This window comes from Brachyistius frenatus, unplaced genomic scaffold, assembly GCF_029030835.1.
Source record: "Brachyistius frenatus isolate BFR_SWC_R1_liver_20210118 unplaced genomic scaffold, ASM2903083v1 Contig_94, whole genome shotgun sequence".
Taxonomy (NCBI): Eukaryota; Metazoa; Chordata; class Actinopteri; family Embiotocidae; genus Brachyistius; species Brachyistius frenatus.
This window is the reverse complement of record NW_027210693.1, coordinates 337,138-361,104: the sequence shown is the minus strand read 5'-3', so window position 1 is coordinate 361,104 and position 23,967 is coordinate 337,138. Positions and strand designations below refer to the sequence as shown.

General features: G+C 39.9%; 1 protein-coding gene and 1 long non-coding RNA gene across 4 annotated transcripts in view; one reads left to right on the top strand and one right to left on the bottom strand.

Annotated features, from left to right (window-relative positions):
• The window catches only part of ccbe1 (collagen and calcium binding EGF domains 1), a 31,425-nt gene extending 24,915 nt beyond the window's left edge, over nt 1-6,510 (bottom strand). For both annotated transcript variants that reach the window (XM_069710837.1, XM_069710839.1), the window contains exons 1-2: nt 6,301-6,510; nt 6,130-6,210 (exon numbers count right to left, since the gene is read on the bottom strand). In XM_069710837.1, coding sequence (XP_069566938.1) covers nt 6,130-6,210; nt 6,301-6,404 — 185 coding nt within the window. In that variant the 5' untranslated portion in view covers nt 6,405-6,510. The remainder of the gene's footprint in view (nt 1-6,129; nt 6,211-6,300) is intronic.
• LOC138628050 (uncharacterized) overlaps nt 1-22,920 on the top strand; it is a 57,668-nt gene extending 34,748 nt beyond the window's left edge. For both annotated transcript variants that reach the window (XR_011311439.1, XR_011311438.1), the window contains exon 3: nt 22,761-22,920. This is a non-coding gene — a long non-coding RNA (uncharacterized lncRNA). The remainder of the gene's footprint in view (nt 1-22,760) is intronic.
• Nucleotides 22,921-23,967: the final 1,047 nt, after the last annotated feature.

The following is a 23,967-nucleotide window of genomic DNA, read 5'->3' as shown; positions in this document are numbered from 1 at the left end:
TTCTGGAAAAAAGCTGACTGTTCTCCCAACAAATACAACAATATCCATTGTTTCAGGTGCTGTAGACATTACGAGTCTCCTCTGACCGTTTCCCAGTGAACGCTGGTTTCTTTCAACTACCACCATGACAAATACATGACTTTAACTAAGTTCTTAATACCGTCATCATGATAACAAAGGTCCCCTCGCTACACCAAAGTAGTCAAGTTTAACCCTGAGGCAAGGCAAGGCAAGTTTATTTGTATAGCACATTTCAACAACAAGGTAATTCTAAGCGCTTCACATCAAACCGTTAAAAGCATCAAAACATAAGGCAAAAGAAAATTACATTTAAAAAGCTGCAGCGTTCCAACCAAAACGGTTTTTTTTTTTTTACCTTAATTACAAACTCATAGTAACCGTTGCCATGCTTTTCTCCTATCCAGGGATGGGTCACGATTTTCAAAATGACTAAAATACTACTACTGTAATTGTTTGAAAGAAACGAGAGAAAACATTTTCCTTTGCTGACCCCTTAAACGAAGCAGATTTTTACTATTTAACATTCATCAAATTGATCCACTTGGGAGAAATATTCTATCACAAACATGATATTAGGAGGAGAAAGACTTTCCACCTGGTCGATATGAAGGGTGACGTTGCTTTTGTTGGTATTTCACCGGACATCTTTTTGTCTTCTCTCACTTGACACACAGCAGAATTTAAATCAGACAGACTGGACTCATTAGCTTAACGTGGCAGCTGACCTCGTCTTCTATGCATTTACATCCTTTTTATGTTTAACTGTGTGGGAGCTGTCCCCGAAGAGCAAAACCAAATGCTCATGTCAACTCCTTGAATTCAGAGCATAGTGTCTGTAATACAGCCATCCACTCCACTTAACAGGCTTCATATCCGTCTTTCTGAGTATTGATAGAAAACAGATGTCTTTTCTTTTGACAGGACGATGTATCATTTCAGGCTTAGTTTATTATTATGGGATGTATCTGACCCCAGTTTTACGGTTGTGTCAGTTATTTAGCACATATAGTCACTACTTCGTAAAAGCCATGGCTCACTGTTGTAATAACAGATGGATGTTAATTATTGTTACATTACATACCAGTAACTTTCACTCTTTACTGTTTCCAATTACTCAACATCACAGTTTTGAGCAACAGTCCCAGGTGCTGTGAATCACTTCGGGTATTTTTGATTAGCATGATTTTCAGCAGTATTATCTCATTCTGCATCTGCTGAGGTTAATCCTGGAACTGTGTCAGAAACAACATGGATATATTTCATGCTCTTTACTCAGACAATTTATTTACTTTATCATGATGCATTTTTGTCTTTTCAAATACTTCACCGCAATAGCTCATAATACTGTCATTCCTAAAAGTAAGTTGTGGATAAAAAACAATTCTAAAAATGTTTTATAACTAATAGTTTAAATAAATCTTCATGAGAGTTTTTAGGCACCCCTAAATAGAAACCAAAAGTACAACAGCTAAAGCAAATGCATTGGTAGGTAGGTAGGTAGGTAGGTATATACTTTATTAATCCCCGAGGGGAAATTTCATTGGTGTGTAGTAGTGCTTCAGTGTTATCTGATAATTAAATTAAGTGGACAAGACTGAACAAGCACACTGATCAAGTCTACTAACTCACTCTCTGACACATGTAGCACCTGTAAGGTATTTGATAACAGGGTTTCTAAGTGATAAAAAAAAAAACATCTATAACAAACATCTGAGTCATTTTTAAATAGCCAGATATTTTCCATCTCCCTCATGTTTTCCAATGGGGGGTTTTCATGATTTCATCCTGATATAACCACTGTACATTTAATTATTTTAGATCAATGTAGGTGTAATTTCACTTGAAACCTCAGTATGCAAAGACATTCAAAATGTTGGAAAATTCAAGTATGGCATCTATTTAAAAGACTCCAATCTATTACGTAACCAGCTCAGAGTTGGATGGATGTGTGCTCGGGACTCAATTGACTTTCACTTTGTGATATCAACACATTGGGGGCTTTCCTGAATCATATGTTTTTCCATCAAGACATTCTCCTAAAAGATGCTCCACACATGTTGTCCATAAACCTCTTTTTCAGTCCAAAACATTTATAGTAGCATCAGACATCTAGTAGCCCAAAAGGACAAAACATAACCCTGCTGAACTCCTGAAGATGTGCCACAGAATATCCTTCATGGAGCTGTGATCACTCGAGGGACGACGATATGGCAACGAAGAACTCCCCGAGTGTATTTCTTGTGTTGAAAGCTATTTGAATTGGGACAGTGAACAGGAGCCCAACTGAGAGGATTATTCCAAAGGTGCAGAATACATTTCAATGTGATGAGAAAAACAGATTTGAAAACAAAGGAAACAAGAGAGACTTAAGGCCTCGTAGCCAAGCCATCCCTCCACTGGAACTGAGCAGTACCCCCACTGAGTAACCAGGAATCACAATATAAATCAATTAGTGGTTTAACAGTCAATGGAAAGTATAATCCCTTTTGACAAATTTCCTTATATCGTGACTCATTAAAATACGATGGAATAAGTACAAAACAAATACTGACAGGAAAGAATGCTGATAAATTCCAGTGTAATTCATTGGAATTAAGTAATGAGGACATTTTCAAGATACAAACAATGCAGTTTGCATCAGCCAGCTGCATGTGCCATGACTATCATGTCTCACAGGGAGAGTGAGGAAAGGTTACTCAGTTTTCTGACTGTGTTCACCACAATTTCCCCTAAATTCCAGAGTGGAAGAGAAGGAAGCAGAGGAGAAAGAAGAGGGAAGGAGAACGCAAAACAAAATGCTTAGTACCACCAGAATTATTTGGAAAAATAACAAAGCAATGATTACACATGCCACACATCAATTATGTGTAACTGTTACAGCTGCAGAGTGGAAAGTATCGCTCGCCCTGTGTTCTGCTTCTTCTCCAGAGAAGCATTTCTTTAACAGCCCGGGCACGGCCGACATCGTATACACAATAAATCAAGCCAGTGTAATCCCTGTTTCATGTATGCACATGTCACCTGAGAAAAATGATAAACAAAGATTATTAATGTGTCTCGATCCTATGATGGTTAACACATTGGATCTGGCTCTCGTCTTCGATTGTCAGAGATGTCATATTAAAGTTAATCTTAGCAATGGAAAAAAGCATTTATAACCTGAGTAAACTGAAGTGTAACGAGTGGGATTAAACAGTAAAATAATCCATCTTTGTGATTTGTGACTCGTACATGAAAGGTCAAATGTGTTGCTGTTTTGCTAACGGCGGCTGTCAGGTGTAGTTCTTCGGATGGTCAGTCTCACAAAGCAGGATAATCAGGTTAGCTGGATAACTGCTGAGTAAAACCTGGGAATGCCCTAAAATCTGCAACATGGACCCAAATATATAGCTCCACTTTCAGTGAAGTCACCCAGGTGTTTCAGTAATCCTGCTTTGTGACACAGAAGGTGATGGATTTATGTTTTCAGCAGCAGGTTTGGAAAAAAACAACAACAACTAAAGAGCATATAGCATCGCCTGCAATGCACACCATGCAAACCAAGGAAGAAAAGACAGCCAGTAACTGAAAAAAAAAAAAAAAAAAAAAAAAAACGTCACAAAGAGAAGCCATGCTTTCCTGATTATAAACTGCAAAAACACAACAGGCGTGACCACTAAAGATGCTGCCAAATTGGGACAAAACAGCTCACAGCTTATCATTTGAATCAAACCTCTCTCTGGCTTTTAGCAAAGCAGTGATGTTGCAATAGCAGGCGTTTGTGATTTAAACACAACCTTTGGAACAAAAACCCTGCACAGCTTTTCACAAGCCAAGCATACTGAACCCCACGGCCTGTAAGGCTCCAAATTTAAGTATATATTGTGAAGCCCGAAAGTTCTTTAAAACAGTGGAACTCAAATATGACAGCAGACTGAGAGAGAAGAATGCAGCGGAGGACCTGGTACTTCTCTTGGAGGGTGACATAAGATCTCTGGTGTTGTTTTCTCAGTATGATAAATGCTCTGATGATGAGCTGATCTGTGCACACACTGGCATACCGTGGCCAAAGTGAGCCTGTTTTGCTTTCTGGTAAAAGTTGCACTGTCAAACTTACCAAAGCACTAAACTCAGATGCTTTCACAAACAAACTCCATGGCGATGATCGGAATTAAATAAACTGTCGAGCGAGAATTTAAACATCTTAACTAAAAAGCTTTCAACCATCCTCTTGTATTCACCCTCTTGTATTCACCCCGCTGTGTGCATTGTAAGCTTTAGTGGTATGCAGACTGATGTCCATCTAACAACAACGTTTACATAAACAGTTCTAGTTAAAAAAAAAAAAAAGTTTATTGCAGTAACAAACTGTTCCGAGATGTGCAGTCGCACTGATATTCTACAGTGCTCTTGATGAATGCCATAAGCCTATATTTTCCTATCTTTCCTGCCAACTGAAATCACGCCTGGTTTCCTTTGAATGACAGCTCAGTCATGCCAAGGCATAATAGCACTGGTATGTGACTGCATTTTGGGAGAAAAAAAAAAAAATACACTATGCAAAATCAACATGCATCTAATAAATGTCCAGTATTTATTTGGGAGTTTTGGTGCTACTCTGAAACCTCTCCGCTGACCACTGATGCCTGATGGGCAGTCGTCAGCTCCCACTGTGCAGGTGAACTGAAATGCACCGAGGACACATTCTCTTAGCTGAAACAGTTCTTCTTCTTTAAATAAACACTGTGGGAAACAACTGCGGCCGCAGCCAATAACCATAAACCAACATCATTATGTTAAGAGTGTGTTTGAGATTTGAAGATCAAACAGGATGTCACTCTGTGCTTGAACCGGGGCCAGCACTTTATCAAGTGATGCAAAAACGAAACCTTTCAAAGTCTCTTTTTGGAAGACTTCTCAGAGGAAACATCCAACTTTCTGTCATTTCTTTAGTTCGCAATATTTTTTTTCCTAAAAGGACATACAGAAATAGATTTGCTGTAAACAAAAATCATCGAGGAAATGTTTGAAATAAAGTTTTGTAAATAAGTTGCAAGATTTTGTTTACAAAACTCATCAATCTGAATTACAATGTGCCTTAAAAAAGAGCTTTACGTTCCAGCAAAGTGTTTGAGCATTGATCAGCTGTACGAGACTGAATGAAATAATTCCCATGAGCATATCGTAATGAATCGCCCTGAGGAGTGGTCTGCAGCTTTTCTTCTGAGGAAATGATGAGGACTACTTGCACCCATGATGAAGATGAGTGACATCTGTTAAACTGTGTTAAATCTATACTGTTAGTCAAACACTTCTCATTTATTAATTGCATACTTCATAAAAACATTTATGAACACTTGAGTGTTATTTGAGAAAGTCAAGCTCTTTAAAGTCCCTTTGGGATTAATAAAGTAACTACCTACCTACCTAGTTCCAGGTCTTTTTTTCTTCTTTTTTTTCCCATTATTCCTGTGAGGCCACCCCATGCAATGAAGACAGATTAGGTTCTAACAACTTAATCCGTTGCCTCTGACAGGAGTTGTGCTGCGGGGCAACGCTCTGTCCACTGTGTCTGTGAACTGTCATAATTAAAGCCTGTGTCAGAACATAACAGGCCAATCTGGACGCTGGAGGATATGCAGATTGTCATGATCCCTTTAGTCCACTAAGGATGATGGAGAGGAGAATCCACACTGGCCTATCTGTCCCTTCAAATCCCGTCATTTCAACACGTGATTTCATTATTTTAACTTTAAAAAGAGGTCTGGAGGAGGCAGAGATTTGACAGCTTATATTAAGACATCACATTAGGAGCACAAGAGGATGTTTAATAGCCCACTGATTTTTGTTCTAAAACTATTATTAGCTCCATGCAGTAAAATTTGATGTGCCTAATAAGGCAGAACTGTTCCCAGTGTCATCTCTAAATGACTTTTCCATTTCCAGAATTATTGCTATGAATGATTGTCCAGTTTTTCATCATGTGAACCTCTTTTCATGGGCAGGATCACTCTGGACTGCAGTTTGACAGTTTCACACCATTATAATCCCTTTTTTTTTTTTTTTTTTCACAAAGTGGCATAATTTGAACATCAATTATGTCTAAGGACAGAAATCACTCTGCTGTACCTGTAGCACGTCGTAACCTCTCCGGTGGACTTCACGCAGGGGTACTTTGTTGTAGAAATGTTATTTTCAGAGCACTTCTCTCTGTAAAAGAAAAAAAAATTGAAGCGGATTTTTAAAGTTTGACATCAAAGGCAAGAAGTCCTCCTGTCATCTAACTTGTCCTAGAGTTACCCGTCACTGGCATCCTCTTCTTGGAAGGACCAAAGCAAGCCTCCTGAGAAGCACATGCAGGTGACGGTGAGCAGAAGCGGACTCCGGTTGTGTTTCAGCAGCATCTCATCGGTGCGGTCACCTGGCTCCTGTCGATAGTAACACTTGTAAAGATATCCTCCTCAGCTACAACTTCAGTGGTGCAGCTCACAGACAAACCCTCCCACTCACCCACAGATCACACCATGAGCACTGAACTGACGGTAATTCGTGTAGTGTCACTTCTCAAACAAGTTTAACTTGTCCTCCTCTGAACTTTTGACAAGTTACGTCAAGAAACGGAAAGTTTTTCATCATTACAAACGTTTTGTGAGATGAGGAGTTCCCCTACTCGCAAACATACTTTTTTGGTTAACGGTCTCCCCTCCGTGGAGATTGATTGGAAGAGAAGTAACGCGCGCGCGGACGCGCACAAATACGCGCTCGTTGGAGGAGAAGCGAGTAGCGCGCCTTGTGCGTCGTGAGCGCTGCTGCCACCGCGCGGCTCTAAACAAAACAACACGTAGGCTACTGAATGGGAACCAGTGCTGGAAGAGGCATTCAAATCCTGCAGCTACTGAAGTAAAAGTACCAATACAGGAATGTTGAAATTCTCCGTTACAGGTAAAAGTCCATGAGAAATCCTGCTTAAGTAAAACTACAGAAGTATTAGCAGCAAAATGTAGTTATTATTAAAGTAGGTCGTATTAAATTATTAGTATTCAAGTAAAAGTCATGGTTTCGTCCCTTTTACTGATATATTATTATATATGACATCATGAGATCATGATTACTAAAGCAGCATGTTACTGTTGTAGCCGCTGCAAGTGGAGCTAATTTAAACTACATTATATCCAGTTTTATATACAGAAACAGCAGATAAATCTGAGGGATCAACAGATGTTTACTGGGAGAGGAAAGACAGAAAAAACAAAGTTCCGATGCACAAATTTGTTTTCAGTTTTTGGACATTTCTCTACTCTGGTGAGATGTTTGAACATTTACTGAAATGAAAACATGTGAGAAGTTTAGAGGGAAAAATAACTATTTTATGGAGCTGTTAACAACTCAGAGACATCTGAAATGTGACCCTGACCACACACTGATCTTTGTTAGATGTCAGAGGTCATAGTTTTCAGCATCTTTGAAATATCACATTTACAGTAGATGTTCATAAAATGAAAATGGACTGGCATTGTGAGCACAAATATATGTAGATAATTACTGTATTTAACATTTATTTGAATTTGTAAACTTTTATTATTCATAAAATCATTTAATTGATTTCCTAAAATATAAAGAGGTTAATTTAGGTTTTCATGTCTGAGGAAATCTAACATGCTGAAATATGTAAACCTTACAAAATATTCTAAAAAATAATCTTGCCTGCATCTGTTTTCAGCTTAAGTCTGATTACATTACATGTGTTTGTGTCAACTAAATGTCTACAAGGTGGAAGATTTAATCAAATGAGTTAGCATTTGCAAAGATCTACTTAACTCAAACTTTTCTAGCCCATTTCATGCGACTCATTACATGATACTTCCCGAAACCAGATTTTCTGAAATGCATGTAAATGCGCCGCAAATTACTGACTTGACTTACTGAGTCAGAACACTGGGGATTTATATCAGCTCAGTCATCACAAACAAAGCTGTGCAGCATGTTGAAAAAGAATAGCAGTTTGTGAATCAACTGAGCATCTAGAAAAAATATTAACTAAAGCACTGTAGGAAAAACATAATATATTTATAGCCTGGGATGCTTGTGGCACAAAACATCTTTCATTATATCACATGCAAACATAACTGATAGCCGACATTTGGTTTGAAACACTGCTTGTAAACAATTGCTGCTTCACTCATTCTGACTGATCATCATAATGATTCAAAACAATTCTCAGTTTGATTTCAATCAGGTTTTTTTTTTTTGTTTTTTACCATTAAACCTGTTCATCAAGCTGTGTAACCATCTGCAGGAACCCAGATGTAACTTTAATGCTCTGCGAACCCAAACTTACGTCACTATCTTGCTCATTTTTCGGGTCAGGTGATCTAAGAGGCTGGAAGAGAAACCCGTCACCAATATCGCTGACTTTAGTTCTGAATGACCTTGACCTTGGCGTGACCTCCAGCAGCAGGTCTCATCTGAGCACCAACACGGCTCACCGGCACCTTCAGAACTCAAAGAGTTCTTCAGTTTCTCAGGAATGCAGTGTGGCATTACAGGGAGTTGGATAGCAGAGCCACCGAGGAGTCTGTAAAGAATATCCCGGTGAAACAAGAGGACCGCGGTGTCGCTTACAGCCGCTATATGGCAGCTCCTCACAGACTGATGTTGGGCAGGTATGAGTTATCTTTATTCAGGACATTAGTGACACAACATTAGTCAGAAGGTCTACTCGGGAGAAACTTATTCCATTATTTCCTGTTACAATGACGTTTTCCTATTGAAAACTGGGAATTGAACCTCTTTCTTTATCATTTAACAGAAAGTGACACCTTGAACGTGCTTCAAAGGGCCCGCTCGGCCGTGACCATTTCAGTTGAAGGGAAAGCAGTGTTTCACCGGTCTGCTGGCTTCAGTGCAACACAGCCTCCATGCACAGCAGAGGTGCAATTCAGTTCCCGGCCACTTGATGGCCCTTTCAACCAAGAGATCTCACCCCCACCCCCCTTTTGCCACTATCGTCATCATTGCCCACAAAATGGATGACAGCTTTTAGAAATACCAGGGTGCGTCACGACTCTGAGGTGCACAAGCTGTGCCATTTATGTTCCACCTGTTTTGATGCCTCAGCAGCCCGAGAGGCAGAGAAAGATCATGGCTGCAACAGCACAAGCAGCCAATTACTGTTGCAGGCTGATGCTGTATCAAAGCCACAGGGCTAATAACCTCACTCACAACATCCTCTGCCTCAGAGATAAGAAATAATTATCTGTGACTCTTTAGCCATGTCATCAATTTCTAGAAAACAACACAGAACAACAGAGGAAGCATTTTTGAGCCGTTATTCTGCTTTACGTAGTAAGTAGTACTTTGTTTATAAATGTTTTACCATGTGGCCTCAGCTTCCGGGTATAAGTAGTTAAAAACTGTTTGTCGTCACTGTTTTGCTCTACTGATTTTAAAGTGTGTTTGCTTGTGCGTCACTCTGTCCGTCATTGACTTAGTCACTATCTAGTCAAAGGAAACTCTTATTCCATCTTTATTAGGGAAGAATCTGCGCAATCGAGTAACCAAATTAAATCAAAGTCAGAAATGATCCGAGGAGAAAGGACGGAGTTGGCTGAGGTTTTTGTGTGGGAACAAACAAAGACCAACAGAAAGCCTCAAACTGTCCATGATGGGATGTGGCTGTTGCTCTTGATTAAGGAGCTGCCCTTGAGATCTCTGCAAAAGGCTGAAACAGCCTGAAGTGGAGAGCGGTGGAAAATAACCACAGGGCTACTCCAAGATGTGCTGATTTTAGGGGTTGGAGGCCACCGAATAGAAAGTTTGTTTGTTTGTAAAGAGAAAACCTGAAAAGAAACCTGTTCCAGTACACCCAAGAGCTGTGAAAGAAGTATATGTGCCATGAAAAGTGATTCAGTGCCTTGCAGTTTGCTGACATTGACATTAACCTTTCCGTGCTTAATGGATGCTTGGTGGAATATACACAAACATAGTCCTTTATCCTCCGAACGCTCCCTCACACGCAGGATGGCAGCAAGAATGTTGCAGCGAACGAGCACCCCACTGTCAAAACTCCTCTCTCTCCGTCTTTCTCTCTCTTCACAGTGCAGCACTGCAGTGCCGCTCTGCACATGCCCAGACAGACTGGGAGAGAGCCACGGCAAGTTTGAGCTCACTAGAAATATTAACAGCCTGCATCACAGACACATTCCTCCACTCCTGCAAGCTGTGTTCGCGTCAGGAACAAAAGTCTGACTCAAGGCGAATATAAATTAATTCTGCTGACGCGGACGCATTCACTGTTACAAAAATCTAACCGGTGACTTTCCCTTGAGAGGCCTGTCTTTTGTCTCAAGGTCACTCTGCCTCCCACGAGATTTTCATGCAAACCGCTCAGCGCAGAACGAGCACATTGTCGGTGACGCTTTAGTATACAACATCGCCCCATCTCTCTTTAATCAATAATAACAGTTGTTTCATTGCAGTGACTCGTTTGTTTAATCACCATCATTACTGAAGAGCTTTAGCTTAAATTACCTGTATTTAACTCTCTCTGGTTTCATACTGTCTAAGTTCATTCTCTTTTTACCATTTTAGGTTTATGTATATTTTGTACAACAACTAGACCACCATAGCTTGCTATGACAATAATGTTTGAGAACATCTTTAGTGGTCCCATTTTCAAACAGTCTGATGGCTTAGTAACTCGAACAGCCAGGTTTTCCATTTGGGGGAACTCTTGGTGTTTGATGTTGCTCTTGTTCCTCTATTCAACCATTTTCCCTTGGCAAGAGACCATTTTTTGTTTTTGTTGTTGCAACAAAAATAGAGCAGTGATGCAATCACAGAACATACAAACTGTGATTCATAACTCACCAAAAGACAAAATATTAACTGGTAAAAAGTCGTTGTCAAAGTCAAATCAAAGAAAAGACACGTCAGTAGCACTGGAAAGATGTGTTTGTATTTTTTGGACTATTTTCAGATGCTTTTGCTTCATCAATAGGAGAGCAAGCCAAGTGGAGGATGCTTTTATATACACTTAAACCTTTTTTTATATCCTTCCATCCGTCCATCCGTTATCGATTAACACGCATGCCTTTACATTGTGGGATGAAACCAAAGCACCCACGCAGGCAAAGGGAGAACATGCAAACTCCACACAGGAAGGGCCGAGCCAACCAGCCGGTCCGAACCCATGACCTTCTTCCTTTGAGGCGATAATGTTCCCACTGCACCACCGTGCTGCTTTTTTGTTTGAATAAAACCTTTTTTAATATAAAACCAATAAAAAAACTAAAGTTGCAAAGTGCTCACAAGGAATGTTTCCTTTCCATAGTGGTCATGAAGACATCTTATATTGTCCCAATGTAAGAGATTTTAGTCAGACTAATGTAGTCTGAATGGGCAGGAGGAACAATCACAGCATCTAAAAGCTATGTTAATGTACTACATTATGTGCATCTTAATTTTTTACTTTAAGCCTGTTTGAACTTATCTTTTAAATTACATCCAAACTAACAGACACATACGTTGGCCCATAATGGGAGATTCACAAAATATTTTTTTTAATAACAAATGTGCTTTAGCTGTTTAATTATTTGTTTCTTTTCAGGCGTTTTCCAATACATGTCCTGTGTGGTTGAGGTACAGTTATTGAATCAGGAAGGTAAAGCAGAGCCAGTGGAGCACAACCTCCACCGCTGTGCTCTCCACTGCAGAGGCAGCGGGTTGATGCAGAGTTTATTCCTGTCATGTCACGATCCCCCCCCCCCCCTTTCCACACACACACATGTAACTCTGACTCCTGCTCTTGCTCTCTCTCTCTTTCTTCACTTGCATTAGCTGTTCACCGGTGAGTCACATCAGGTGTAAAGAGATCTGCTGTGTGAGGAAGTCTTGCTTTTCAGTTGCTGTAAACACGCCCATCCCCACGGAAGCAATCCTGGACAAAGTATAAGCTCTGCGTGAATCTGAGGCGGAAACACGATGTTTTCCTGAAAGCTAAAATATCGTGACTCCGAAGCACTCTTCCATAGTGAAAATATCATTGTATTTATGTGTACTTCTAAAAGTCCTGCATGTTTAATCTTACAGATTTAATGTAAAAACAATCTAAATCTGGACTAAGCCGATTCAAAGCACTTCCTCTCTCTTGATTACTTTACACAAAAAAAAGACAGTAACAATTACAGAGAGATTGGAATTTCCTTCGGACTGCAGTTCATGTCGCTGCTCGTTTCCCCTCAATGGAGCTGCAATCAATAGATATAACCTTAGTGTCCTTGAAAGGTTCACAATTCACTGCCAGTCCCTGCCATTATGTCATCCCCCCTTCTCTGTATCGCCTTGCTCTTTTTTACCCACCTATTCCTAACACACACACACACACACACACACACACACACACACACACACACACACACACACACACACACACACACACACACACACACACACACACACACACACACACACACACACACACTCTCTCTCTCTCTCTCACACACACACTCTCTCTCACACACATACACACGCATGCACACGCGCGTACAGCCCACTACATCCCTCTTCTATCAGCTCCCGATAGTCATTGATAAAGGAGTATATTGGTCTATTTCCATGTGTGTGTGTGTGTGTGTGTGTGTGTGTGTGTGTGTGTGTGTGTGTGTGTGTGTGTGTGTGTGTGTGTGTGTGTGTGTGTGTGTGTGTGTGTGTGTGTGTGTAAAGTAAAATACCAAGAGAAGGAAAAAAAAACGAGTTATGAAATGAGTTCTGAGTAAAAGTAGGCTTTGCTGAGTTGCCTAACCTTCAGTGAAATGACTGACAGGACGGTTGTCAGCTTCCATATCAGATGGATGCTTTCATTTCTTTAGACATGAAGAGTGTGCTGCATTATTTCTTGATCAGGATGTACTGAAATATAAGCGAGCAGATGGTTGGACTGTGACAACCCATGCGGGAAAAATGGGACTGAGAATGATTCTGTTTCTCCAGCCGGCCCTTTATGCAGGCTGTGACATTTACAATAATGCAGTCGAATTTTTACCAAAGTGAGATCTCCATGTAAACAGAGCTATTATGTGGTATTTTAAAGCAAAGTTTCTTGCTATATCCTGACACACATTTAAATAAACACTTGAATTGAAATCTATTTCACCACCTGAGCTAATATATCTACGCAAAGTACTTCTCCACCTTCATTTAAACCCTGGAGGTGTTTCAATTAGATTACAGGAATAGAAACAATAGTTTTGATTGAATTACAAATCAAGAATGGGAATATTCCAAACGGTGGAGTAATTGATTAATGAAGCCCACAATTAATGAAGGAATATAAAAATGCTTATAAATATTGTAATAATGCCAGAACTATTAATATCATTACATGTGAGCAAGTCTGATTTTATGATACTTACTTTTGCATTAAAGTTAAATTAATTTTTTTTTTTTAAAAAAAGGACGAGAAAAGCTCCGGTAATAACAGCTCATCATCATTTAAATTAGTTCTGAGGCATTAGGCAATGGGGCTGGGTATCAGTGAATTTATGGCCCAGTTGAGGCAACATGCACCAGCACACCGAGACACATTGTTTAGTGGAGAAGCTATTATCATTCCCATTTGTTTCCTTGTCATCGTCATGGGATACAGTGTATTAATTTGTGGCTGTGAGAGTCATCACTAATTTTCCACTCCAACAGCTGTGACTTTAAGATTAAATCCAGGTAGCGTCTTGTGAGCACACCGACTGGACTGTTTGGAGATGTGAGGTGGGTCTGAGGTTGGCCTTCGGAGGTAGAGTTCAGCAGAGGGGCACCTCACCCCTGGATATAAACTCAAAGGTGAGGATAATGCCCCCAGATGGGTTACATACCTGTCTGTCTTGTTTCACCTATAAAAGCACAGACTGCTTTTCTTCCATACAAATAATCTTGCCATTTCTTTTACTAGACATGGACTGCGCTAAAGCTTTCTTCTTTTATCATCAAATGTTTGTGAGACAATGTTCATGAATGCAAAACACCTCATTGGACTGCTGAGAGCCGGTAGCTCGTTGAAATCTAAGCCAGTCACTGGCAGCTGCTTAGATTTCAAGTATTGAAATCAAGTAGTAAAATACTTGAAAAATTATCAAGTATTTTTCTACCTGCTCAACCTTGTTAAGTCCTTCTTATCTGGCCTTATAAAACACAGCTCGGTCCGATGCAGATCACTGCCACGCCGTCCAACTCTCACCTGTCTGAGAGGGCATCTGCTGATTGTATCGGCTAATTGTGTTTCAAGTGAGCTGGCCAAGTTGTCAATCACAGAGTACAGCCAGCCGGAGCCGGAGCCGTTTTCTTGTTTTGATTGATTTACCCTTGAGAAATGTCACTGATTGGTTCGTCACACATTTGAAATGTCAGTACGGTGACAACAGTTGGGAGAGAAGTAAACAGAAAGTCCTGCCGTCCGTGTAGGTGTTGGCTCCAAATAACCGTGAGTCTTAACAACGTGTAGGTCTCCGTCCAGCCGTGTCACCATGTTTGCAGGCTCACAATCAGGAATAATCCCTGTTGGCTGGGGAAGTTCTTTCAACTTTGGCTAACATTACCTACAAGTTGATACTTGTATAATACTGTTTGAAAGAAAACATTTTAATCTAATGTTCAAATCACATTTTACGTACGTTTATCGATGAAATTGATGTTCCTTTAAGGCTACATGTTAACAAGAGGATAATATGTTTAACTGCAACATTCGGAGGATGATTTATGGATGTTGTTGAAATAACAGATAATAAATTGTTCTTTCATGAAACATTCCTACATGATGACAAAGGAAGAACATTGTAAATGCAACATTCAGAAAATGTTATTTACAGCAAAAATAATTGTTTTCTATAAAGTGTTCCTGTGATGTGTTAACACTGGTGGAACATCTTGGGGATGTTGTTGAGGCCTGAGGTGACAGACAGACAATGTGGACACGAACATTTTCTGGGAAAGTGATGAAATAGTTGGGAAAGGGTTGGCTGGCTGTCATTCCTCAAATGAAGGCAAAATTCCCCCAAAAACTTAAAAACAATAATACTTGGGAAACATAAAAAAAATACCTCAAAACTCTAAATATTTTGGGGGCGTTTTTATAAAACATTATCCATTTATATTATTTTAACATTATTTTGGGAACAAAACAAAAAAAGAGAAAACTTCCTGCTGAAAACATTACCGGAAGATTAGATCATATTATTCTCAGAACATTTTGAAAACAAAAAAATCTAGCTGGCATGCTGCTTAGATTCAAGAAGGGAGCATCTCAAAGTGCACAGACCCCATTTTATATTGAATATGATATATTTGATATATAATAAGGATATAGTCATTTTAAAGTTGTAATGAAAATTCTCAAGCCGCTGTCCTCATAAAACCCCAAAAGACACACAGACCTGGCCTGATGAGAAGGTGTCTCAGCAGCCACAGTCTTCTCACTCCTGTGGGACAGAAAGATCCATTTTTGAAGGACTCCCAAGCCGTGACTCATCTCCAGCATCTACATACAGCCTCGATGCGCTGATATTTTACTGCTAATTCACAGCGATCTGACCTCGATTGGTTACCACGGTGTAAATTTAGGTGAGAAACAATGAAAGACTAAAAAAACCCACCAAATTGCTTCCCCTCACAGCGATGTCTGTCACTAACAACACGTCCTCCTCTATTTCAGCTGATTATTTGTTTATTCATTACTTTCTCAATATTTCAATCTTATATGGTAATTCTACGTTCAAAAGATGACATTTCAAGCAGCGTAAGATGTTCTGCTTCGGCCCTCTTGTTTTGCAGTGTTGTCGATTCTTCCACAACACAATCAGGAAACAGGCAAGATGACCTTGTGGGAAAAAAGATTTGTGCCGTCAACAACAATGCACATGATTAACTACTTAGAAAAACAAAGTCCCAGAGCATCAAAGGTTACTTGCTACACTTCCTGTTGCAATGTCAAAGAGGCTCACAGGCTTAGAGCTTCACCCTATGTTCAAGTTTAAATCAATTTGTGTAAAAGTGTTGTGAATATTATAGACAATTATCATCAAACTCATTAGCATACATCACTGAGGAGCCACACATGTGTACAGAAAATGTTCAGCCCTTAAAGTAGATGTTGAGAAGCTCTTCTCCACTGGATAAAAAAAAAATGACCTTCTGGTGGTGAGAGAGGAAAAGTCAGGGGATCACCAAAGTCATTAGCTTTCCCCCTTTGGGCATCATTAATATGTTTACCAAATATAATTGCAGTGCATCCAATAGCTGTTGTGACATTTCAGCCTGGATGAAGGCAGCGGACTGATTGCCATCCCTACAGCTGTGCTGCTGGCATGGCTACAAAAATAAGCATCATTTTCTAACTCGAGTGGTTTAGAGTTTGTAGCACTAAAAAGGCTCGCACAAGGAAACTAAAGTATAAATACTTCATCTAATTTAATTTATGGAGCCAACTCACAGAGAAAATAAAGTTATACAGAGAGACATCGCCTCAAATTAAGATACGAAATACATCAGAGAGAAAGAAGCCAAAGCACGCAAAGACACAATTTATTTACCAGGCTAATCTTAAATAAGCTTAATTTTGGGGCACACCTCTGGTCAACGAATAGATTGCTCTAACAACTGGAGCATAATGGCTACAAGCAGTTTTAATAGACTCGGAGCAAAGACAGCTGGGTGCAAAGTGACCTGGATTCACTGTATGCTGCCACTGTCAAAGCCCTCTGGAATGCATACAATTACTGTCAATCCCTCCTCTTCTCCAGCGGGAAAACTCTTAACTTCTCCTTCAGCACTTCACATTTCAACAACAAATGCGCCTAACGCACTGGACAGGCCACAAAAGTAATCATTACCTTAATCATTAGAGACACGCAGTGTGACTAACTGGCTGCTTACTTGAACAGTCTTCTGAAACCATTTTCACACTTCACACACGCTTCTCCGTGGACATTTGTGTTTTGCAGCCCTGTGCTGTACTGTATGTGCTGTTTCAGTAAGTGTTTCACACTCCCAGCATTTCTCCTCTCTACTGATTGAGTGCCCTTAAAAGTACCAGGGTTAACACGACAAGTGAATATATGCATTTCTTGGATGCTGCTAAGGGATAAAATATCAACACTTCTCATATTCTATATGACGTTCAGAACACTTGGAGCCCTCAAGCCTTTTTAATAATGCATTAAACAGTAACTCTCAGGTCAGTGCGGGGAGGCGGCGCTGGCGGTAAACACAGCATCAATATGGATAAGTCTCATGCAGCCTCGTCGCTGGAGTCTTTGCCACTTCGATCTCTCTCTCCCACTTCAGCCGCACAGTCATCGCAATCTCTCTCCCTTTCTCTGTCTCACAGAAACACGTATGCACGCACACACTCGTGGTAGGTCGTGATTGCATAACACTGACACTCACAGCTGCTGGTTTATCATTTATTAATGCCTTTTTCAGTGGCATAATTTGCTTTGCTCTGTATAGGACAGTAATAATTCAGGTGATATGCTGAATAATGTGAGAGGACCATGAAATACATTTTGGGGCGGCAAAGTGTTTTTCTCTCCTTCCATACGCATCAGAGGGTCATTTAGCAACACAGAGGCATCAGTATCAAGTGAAATAAGTTCTCCAAACCGTATAAAAATATAAAATAATGAGTGTATGGCACAACCATCTTATCTCTAATGTTTGCATCCTCTTTATTCCACCACTAGCTTCCTCAAGTCTGGGGCGGTGTACGTCCTGGACCCTACACAAAGTTGATGAGCAAATAGTGTCGGTCAACTGTTAACTTTTGAGATACACGAATTGGTTTGAGTACCTGCACATGTCATCCTGCTAATTTCATTACCTGGGAGCCGTGCTCAAGGACAGAGGATGGTGGTGACAAGCTTGAAATTCAGAATATGATAGGCAAGAGACAGAGAGGAGCAAGAGAAAGGGAGGGGTGCATAGCCAGATCTGACAGAATGAGGAATTTGCTCTATGATGTCCTTCACAGCATGTACCAGAAATATAGGATGAATAAGACCAAAAAAAAGGTGATTTGCTTCCAGAGTCCTTAACTTCATTGACAAAGTCTAGCTGCAGCATATTGCTCATAGTGGGAGCATGAGAGTGGTAGAGGGAGTTGCAGTAAATCAACTGTCAGGGGGAGAAAAGATGAATGACTTTTACCCGGTCAGCAAAAAAATAAATTTAAAAATCCCTTTGTTCTTTTAATCAGTTCATCAAAATTCAGTTCAGCTTTATAAGTTGACTTATGGCACGGGGGGACTGAGGGCACAGGGAACTTCTGTCAATCTATTATGTTCTGCTTTATGATAGGAAATATCCGCAGAATATAGAAAAGGTTCCCCTGACTCAAAACCCAAAAAGATAGATAGAGGACAGGTATATTATTTTAACATCCTGAGGTGATCCATTGAGTTTTTACCTTGACAAGAATCGCACAATTTCCCCAATGAAGAACTTCATCAAAACATTTTACACAGTCTGTGAACTCGTCATGGGGAGCACTACCGCACTTCCACTGCAGGAAGAGGTGTGCAAAGCCTTTTTCTGGTTGCATAGGGAGCTGTAAGAAATCTGATAAATTGCCTCGGGTTATGTCACAAGTTTAAAAATGAAAGAGATTACCAGACCTCTGTGACATGCTCCTCATCTCTGTTTGAGGCTCGCAGCATGAAGCCCTGACAACCACTGTGAGTCTCTGACTGAACTGTCAGTGGTTGGGATGGATTGTGGGTAATGTAACTGCCAGGCTTTAACAGGGAAGAACAGATTGTCCCCCCTTAAAATACAGCCATTAGAAATTGTCCGTGCAAGCGGCTTAGTATGACCCATATTTACATTTATTCGTGGTCGTATAATTATGACAGGAGTCAGAATATAATAAAGACTGACAAAGTCTGCGTAGGGAGGAGGTCTGGGTGGCTGGACGGACAAACAAAAGTCAACATTGACGTACTTTAACTTATGTACATATGTTACGTAACGTATTTAACTACAGCAACGTAACTAACGTCATGTACATAACGTAACGTACGTAGCGAACATAGTTATTCTACCCCAAACATAATCTAGTTTAAAGTAGTTAACTTTTAAAGTAAAGTAGTTTTGGTGCTTACACGTAACTAAACTAAGACGAAGTTTCACGACATTAGGCGTGTTACATTTCTGTTACCATGACGACAGAAGTCTGGTACACCTGTAGCTAGGCCTGGCCATAGTTACATATTTGGTTTTAGCGAATGGTCTATTCTGTCGTTTAGGTGTGAGGATGTTTTGGTCCAACAGAGGGCGCTGAAAACACATACGAGTCCTTTTTTTTAAATCAATGGAACTATTAGACGTATTTTGTGGTTTCAGTGGGAGGACGTGTTGGAGGTGAATAAAGTCGAAATCTGTTTCTCATGCGTCAGTGTTTATTCTCTCTTTGTTGAACATTCAGGAGTGTAAGGACATGTTGTGATTCAGAATTTATTCACCATGAAACGTACTGAAAAAAAGTCAGTGTGAGTGGGCTGAAATTATAAGAGAAGGAGAAAACTGTGCAGAATCTACCTGACACACAGAGGGAAGAATATTTCTATGAATCATGAAAATACAAAGTGGACAGAAAGTTGAAGCAGAAAAATACAGAGATAATAATAATAATAAAAAAACACTTGTTAGCTGTTTATACTTTACCCAAAAAATAATTCTGAAAGACAGTAAAGCCTTTCCCTCTTCAAGATGTAATTTGAGTTTATAGAGGTTTAATTAATATCAAGATAGGGACTTAAATGGTTTTTGGGCAAAGAAGATGACAACGCAGCAGTTGCAAAACTAGCCTGGCATGAAATCTCTGTCTAAATAACAATTTCAAAATAATAACAATAATAACATTCAAAAATATCCTGACTTTTTTCAGATATCCAAAACATACTGTTTACAGGAGCATAATGAAAGGACAAAATATAATGGAAAATGATATATTAGTACCAGTCACACTAGTTGAGGTTGTGTTTCATCCTCTAGTGAGAAACAACCGCAGGCTTTACTAGAAGCTACCCTGTTTGATCAAGACTGATTTATTGTTGGAATTTCATAGGGAGGAGACATTATAAAATTAAAGCCATATACAATCAGCTGACCTAAACACTGTCACTTCTCTTATGGTCTGGCCAAGGGCACGCAATTGAAAAAGAACGCAGCAAGTATCCCTTCATCATAATGGCTTTATTTTCTATTCCCTCTAATTTTAAAATGACAAGAACAAAATGGATATCGCTCTGTGCACCAGATGAGAGAGGACACTTTGCTGAGCAAGCCAATAATGGCAGATGGAGCGGGCTTTGAGTTATGATGTGTGTGATGCAGTGGAAGATGTAACACAGATGACTTGCTGGACTCAGCATTACAGGAAAATGAGGCCTCATAAGACCTCAAGTGGTTTTAGTTTCACCTGCAGGCAGTGTTTACAGACGTTTCATGATAAAGCATCTCCATCCTGGTCTTAATGAGGCCAATAAATCACCAAGAAATTCCAGTTTTCTTTATTCATTTTGGGCAAATCCCAGCATACAATCACCAAGCCGTACAGAAACATTATTTTAGGGTCCTCCTCACCCTCGCAGTTGGACTATAGAGCAAATAATTTTAACTCTGGAGGCACCTTGAAGGAACAAAAGACTTTTATTTATTCATCTGCCTTTGCTTTTAATGCAATTAAGACCAATATTTTTGCTGGCAAAGTGACTCATCTTTTACATTTCTGTTGTAAAATTGTCATATTTTGGACTCCTTGCCTCCTTGCCTTGTAGACCAGAGTAAAGATGTTCTGTCGTCCACTGGCTCCCTGAGGGTTGGTCCTGTCCCCACAACTGTTTATTCTCTAGGTCAGGGACATGAAGCACAAGGGCAGCCACATGCTATAATTCCCAGATGACAACTGTAAGCCTTCTTCATGGAAATAAATATCTATACCTTGATAGCTATATTATGAGGAAATTGAGCTTTGACAGCAATAAGCAGAAACAAAGAAACTGTTATTGTTGTATTGTTGTAAGAGAGCTGATGTTGTCTGTAGATGGAACGTACAAATGTGTGAAACAGAAATTACCTGTACAACATTGTAGAGTAAAATCGTGGGAGATTTTTAGCCAGCTTAACAATTATTACAACAAAAACGGATTATTATTAAAACTGATTGCTTGTTACAGTGCATCCAGAAAGTATTCACAGCGCTTCACTTTTTCCACATTTTGTTATGTTACAATTTTTTTTTAATTAAATTTTTAAAAAAAATTCCTCAAAATTCTACACACAATACCCCATAATGATAATGTGAAAAACGTTTTTTTTGAAATTTTTGCAAATCTATTAAAAATTTAAAAAAAAAAAAATCACATGTACATAAGTATTCACAGCCTTTGCCATGACACTCAAAATTGAGCTCAGGTGCATCCTGTTTCCACTGATCATCCTTGAGCTGTTTCTACAACTTGATTGGAGTCCATCTGTGGTAAATTCAGTTGATTGGACATGATTTGGAAAGACACACAGCTGTCTATACAAGGTCCCACAGTTGACAGAGCATGTCGGCGCTGAACCAAGCCATGAAGTCCAAGGAATTGTCTATAGTCCTCCGAAACAGGATTGTATCGAGGCACAGATCTGGGGAAGGGTACAGAAACATTTCTGTGGCATTGAAGGTCCAAATGAGCACAGTGGCCTCCATCATCCGTAAATGGAAGAAGTTTGGAACCACCAGGACTCTTCCTAGAGTCGTCCGCCCGGCCAAACTGAGCAATCGGGGGAGAAGGGCCTTAGTCGGGGAGGTGACCAAGAACCCGATGGTCACTCTGACAGAGCTCCAGCGTTGGTCTGTGAAGAGAGGAGAACCTTACAGAAGGACAACCATCTCTGCAGCACTCCACCCAGCAGGCCTGTATGGTAGAGCGGCCAGACGGAAGCCACTCCTCAGTAAAAGGCTCATGACAGTCCACCTGGAGTTTACCAAAAGGCACCTGAAGGACTCTCAGACCATGAGATACAAAATTCAGTGGTCTGATGAAACAAAGATTGAACTCTTTGGCTTGATGGCTGTGCACCGACACTCCCCATCCAACCTGATGGAGCTTGAGAGGTCCTGAAAAGAAGAATGGGAGAAACTGCCCAGAAATAGGTGCCAAGCTTGTAGCATCATCCTCAAAAAGACTTGAGGCTGTAATTTCTGCCAAAGGTGCTTCAACAAAGTATTGAGCAAAGGCTGTGAATACTTATGTACGTGTTATATTTTCGTTCTTTATTTTTAATAGATTTGCAAAAATTTTAAACAAACTTTTTTCACTTTGTCATTATGGGGTATTGTGTGTAGAATTTTGAGGAAATTTTTTTTTTTTTAATCCATTTTGGAATAAGGCTGTAACATAAAATGTGGAAAAAGTGAAGCGGTGTGAATACTTTCTGGATGCACTCGATAAGGAATTTAATCCCATAAAATCTGGTCACAAATAGTACTTTTTTAAAACAATACGTTTGAGTTTTGAATTCATCCCATGTGCAATAAAATACTTAATTTAGCTCCCCCACAACTTGGCACTTTATCTGATCCCTGCTCTTCTTTTTGCTGTTTTTCTTTGCTTTTATCACCTAAATCTTTTTACCATATGCTAAATCACCATCCTCTTAAAGCCTTCTCGCTGCCTTATTGTGTTATCATACTGCACTGTTTTTATTTTTGTGCATTTCTCTTGCAGGACAAAACATCAAGACAAAGAGAGCAAGAAGAGCTGAAGTGTGCAGTATCCACAGAAAGGTCATTCCTCAGTGGAGTCACCTCGGAGAAACACTAGTCAGACATGACTGTATTAGTGAGATCATTCAAAGTTAAGAACTGCTTATTAACAATTATTAATAAACTGGTAAATTGACAAAGCAAACCTACAATGTGGTGCAGTGTGCTGTCTGCAGGTTGTGAGATCGGTTGGTAAGAAAATACATTTGAATAATGCAATTGGTTCAGTTGAAATCATAAAAATACCAATTTGGCATTCCCAAGAGGTTCAATGTTGAAGGTTCAAGGTTGAAGGCTGCGTTTTTGGTACCTGGGAGTACATTTAGTGCAGACAGGACATTTGGTCATCCAGACAACACATCAAAGACACGTTTTTTTTCTCCACAAATAATCACAGATTATTCCTCTGTGCTCAATGTGTTCAGGTCATGTGAGATTTGGCTGGAAGTGTACAGTATGTCAAGTGGCACAACTGTTTCCCTCTCATCGATAAACCTCTGGGATACTCCATCAGAGTCAACAAAGAAAACTCCGATCCAGAAATAGCTTTTCCTCCTCCAATGTCAGGACGACAAAGAGCAACTTCCCAGAGCCACATCCGAGCACGGACTGCAAACGCACAATACACTCAATATAGGAGCGAGACAGATCACCTGGCCTCTTTGTTATGTAAATTGTCTGAATTAATATGAAAAATTTACTGTAAAGGGAATACAAAACTTACAAAGCTTTTTTCAACCTCACCAGCATTCATCCCAAACCACTGGTCTTATCACCATCCCCAGCCTTGAGCAAATATCTGATTAATGGCAGACACGTGTCAGCTACGTAAATCATCACGACACGCTTGGCTTCATATAAATGGATCGGGTATGAATTAGATGGCATCACACGGCAGAGGGTTCACACTGTTGAATGTGCAGAAGCTCCGGAGCACCACTTCTGCTGGTTAATCTGTCTTTTTACTCACCGAATTTCTATTTACAATGTTTAAATTTACATGGAAGGAGATGGAACATTGAAAATTAAATACAGTGGATTTTTTTTGCATTGATTTAGTACCTTAAGAGATCTTTTTAAATATTGCACTTTTGTACATGTAAACAAAGCACTTTAGAACAAGACTACAGCCATGCTGACCGCTCAGTGAGGCTGTACTTGGACACTGC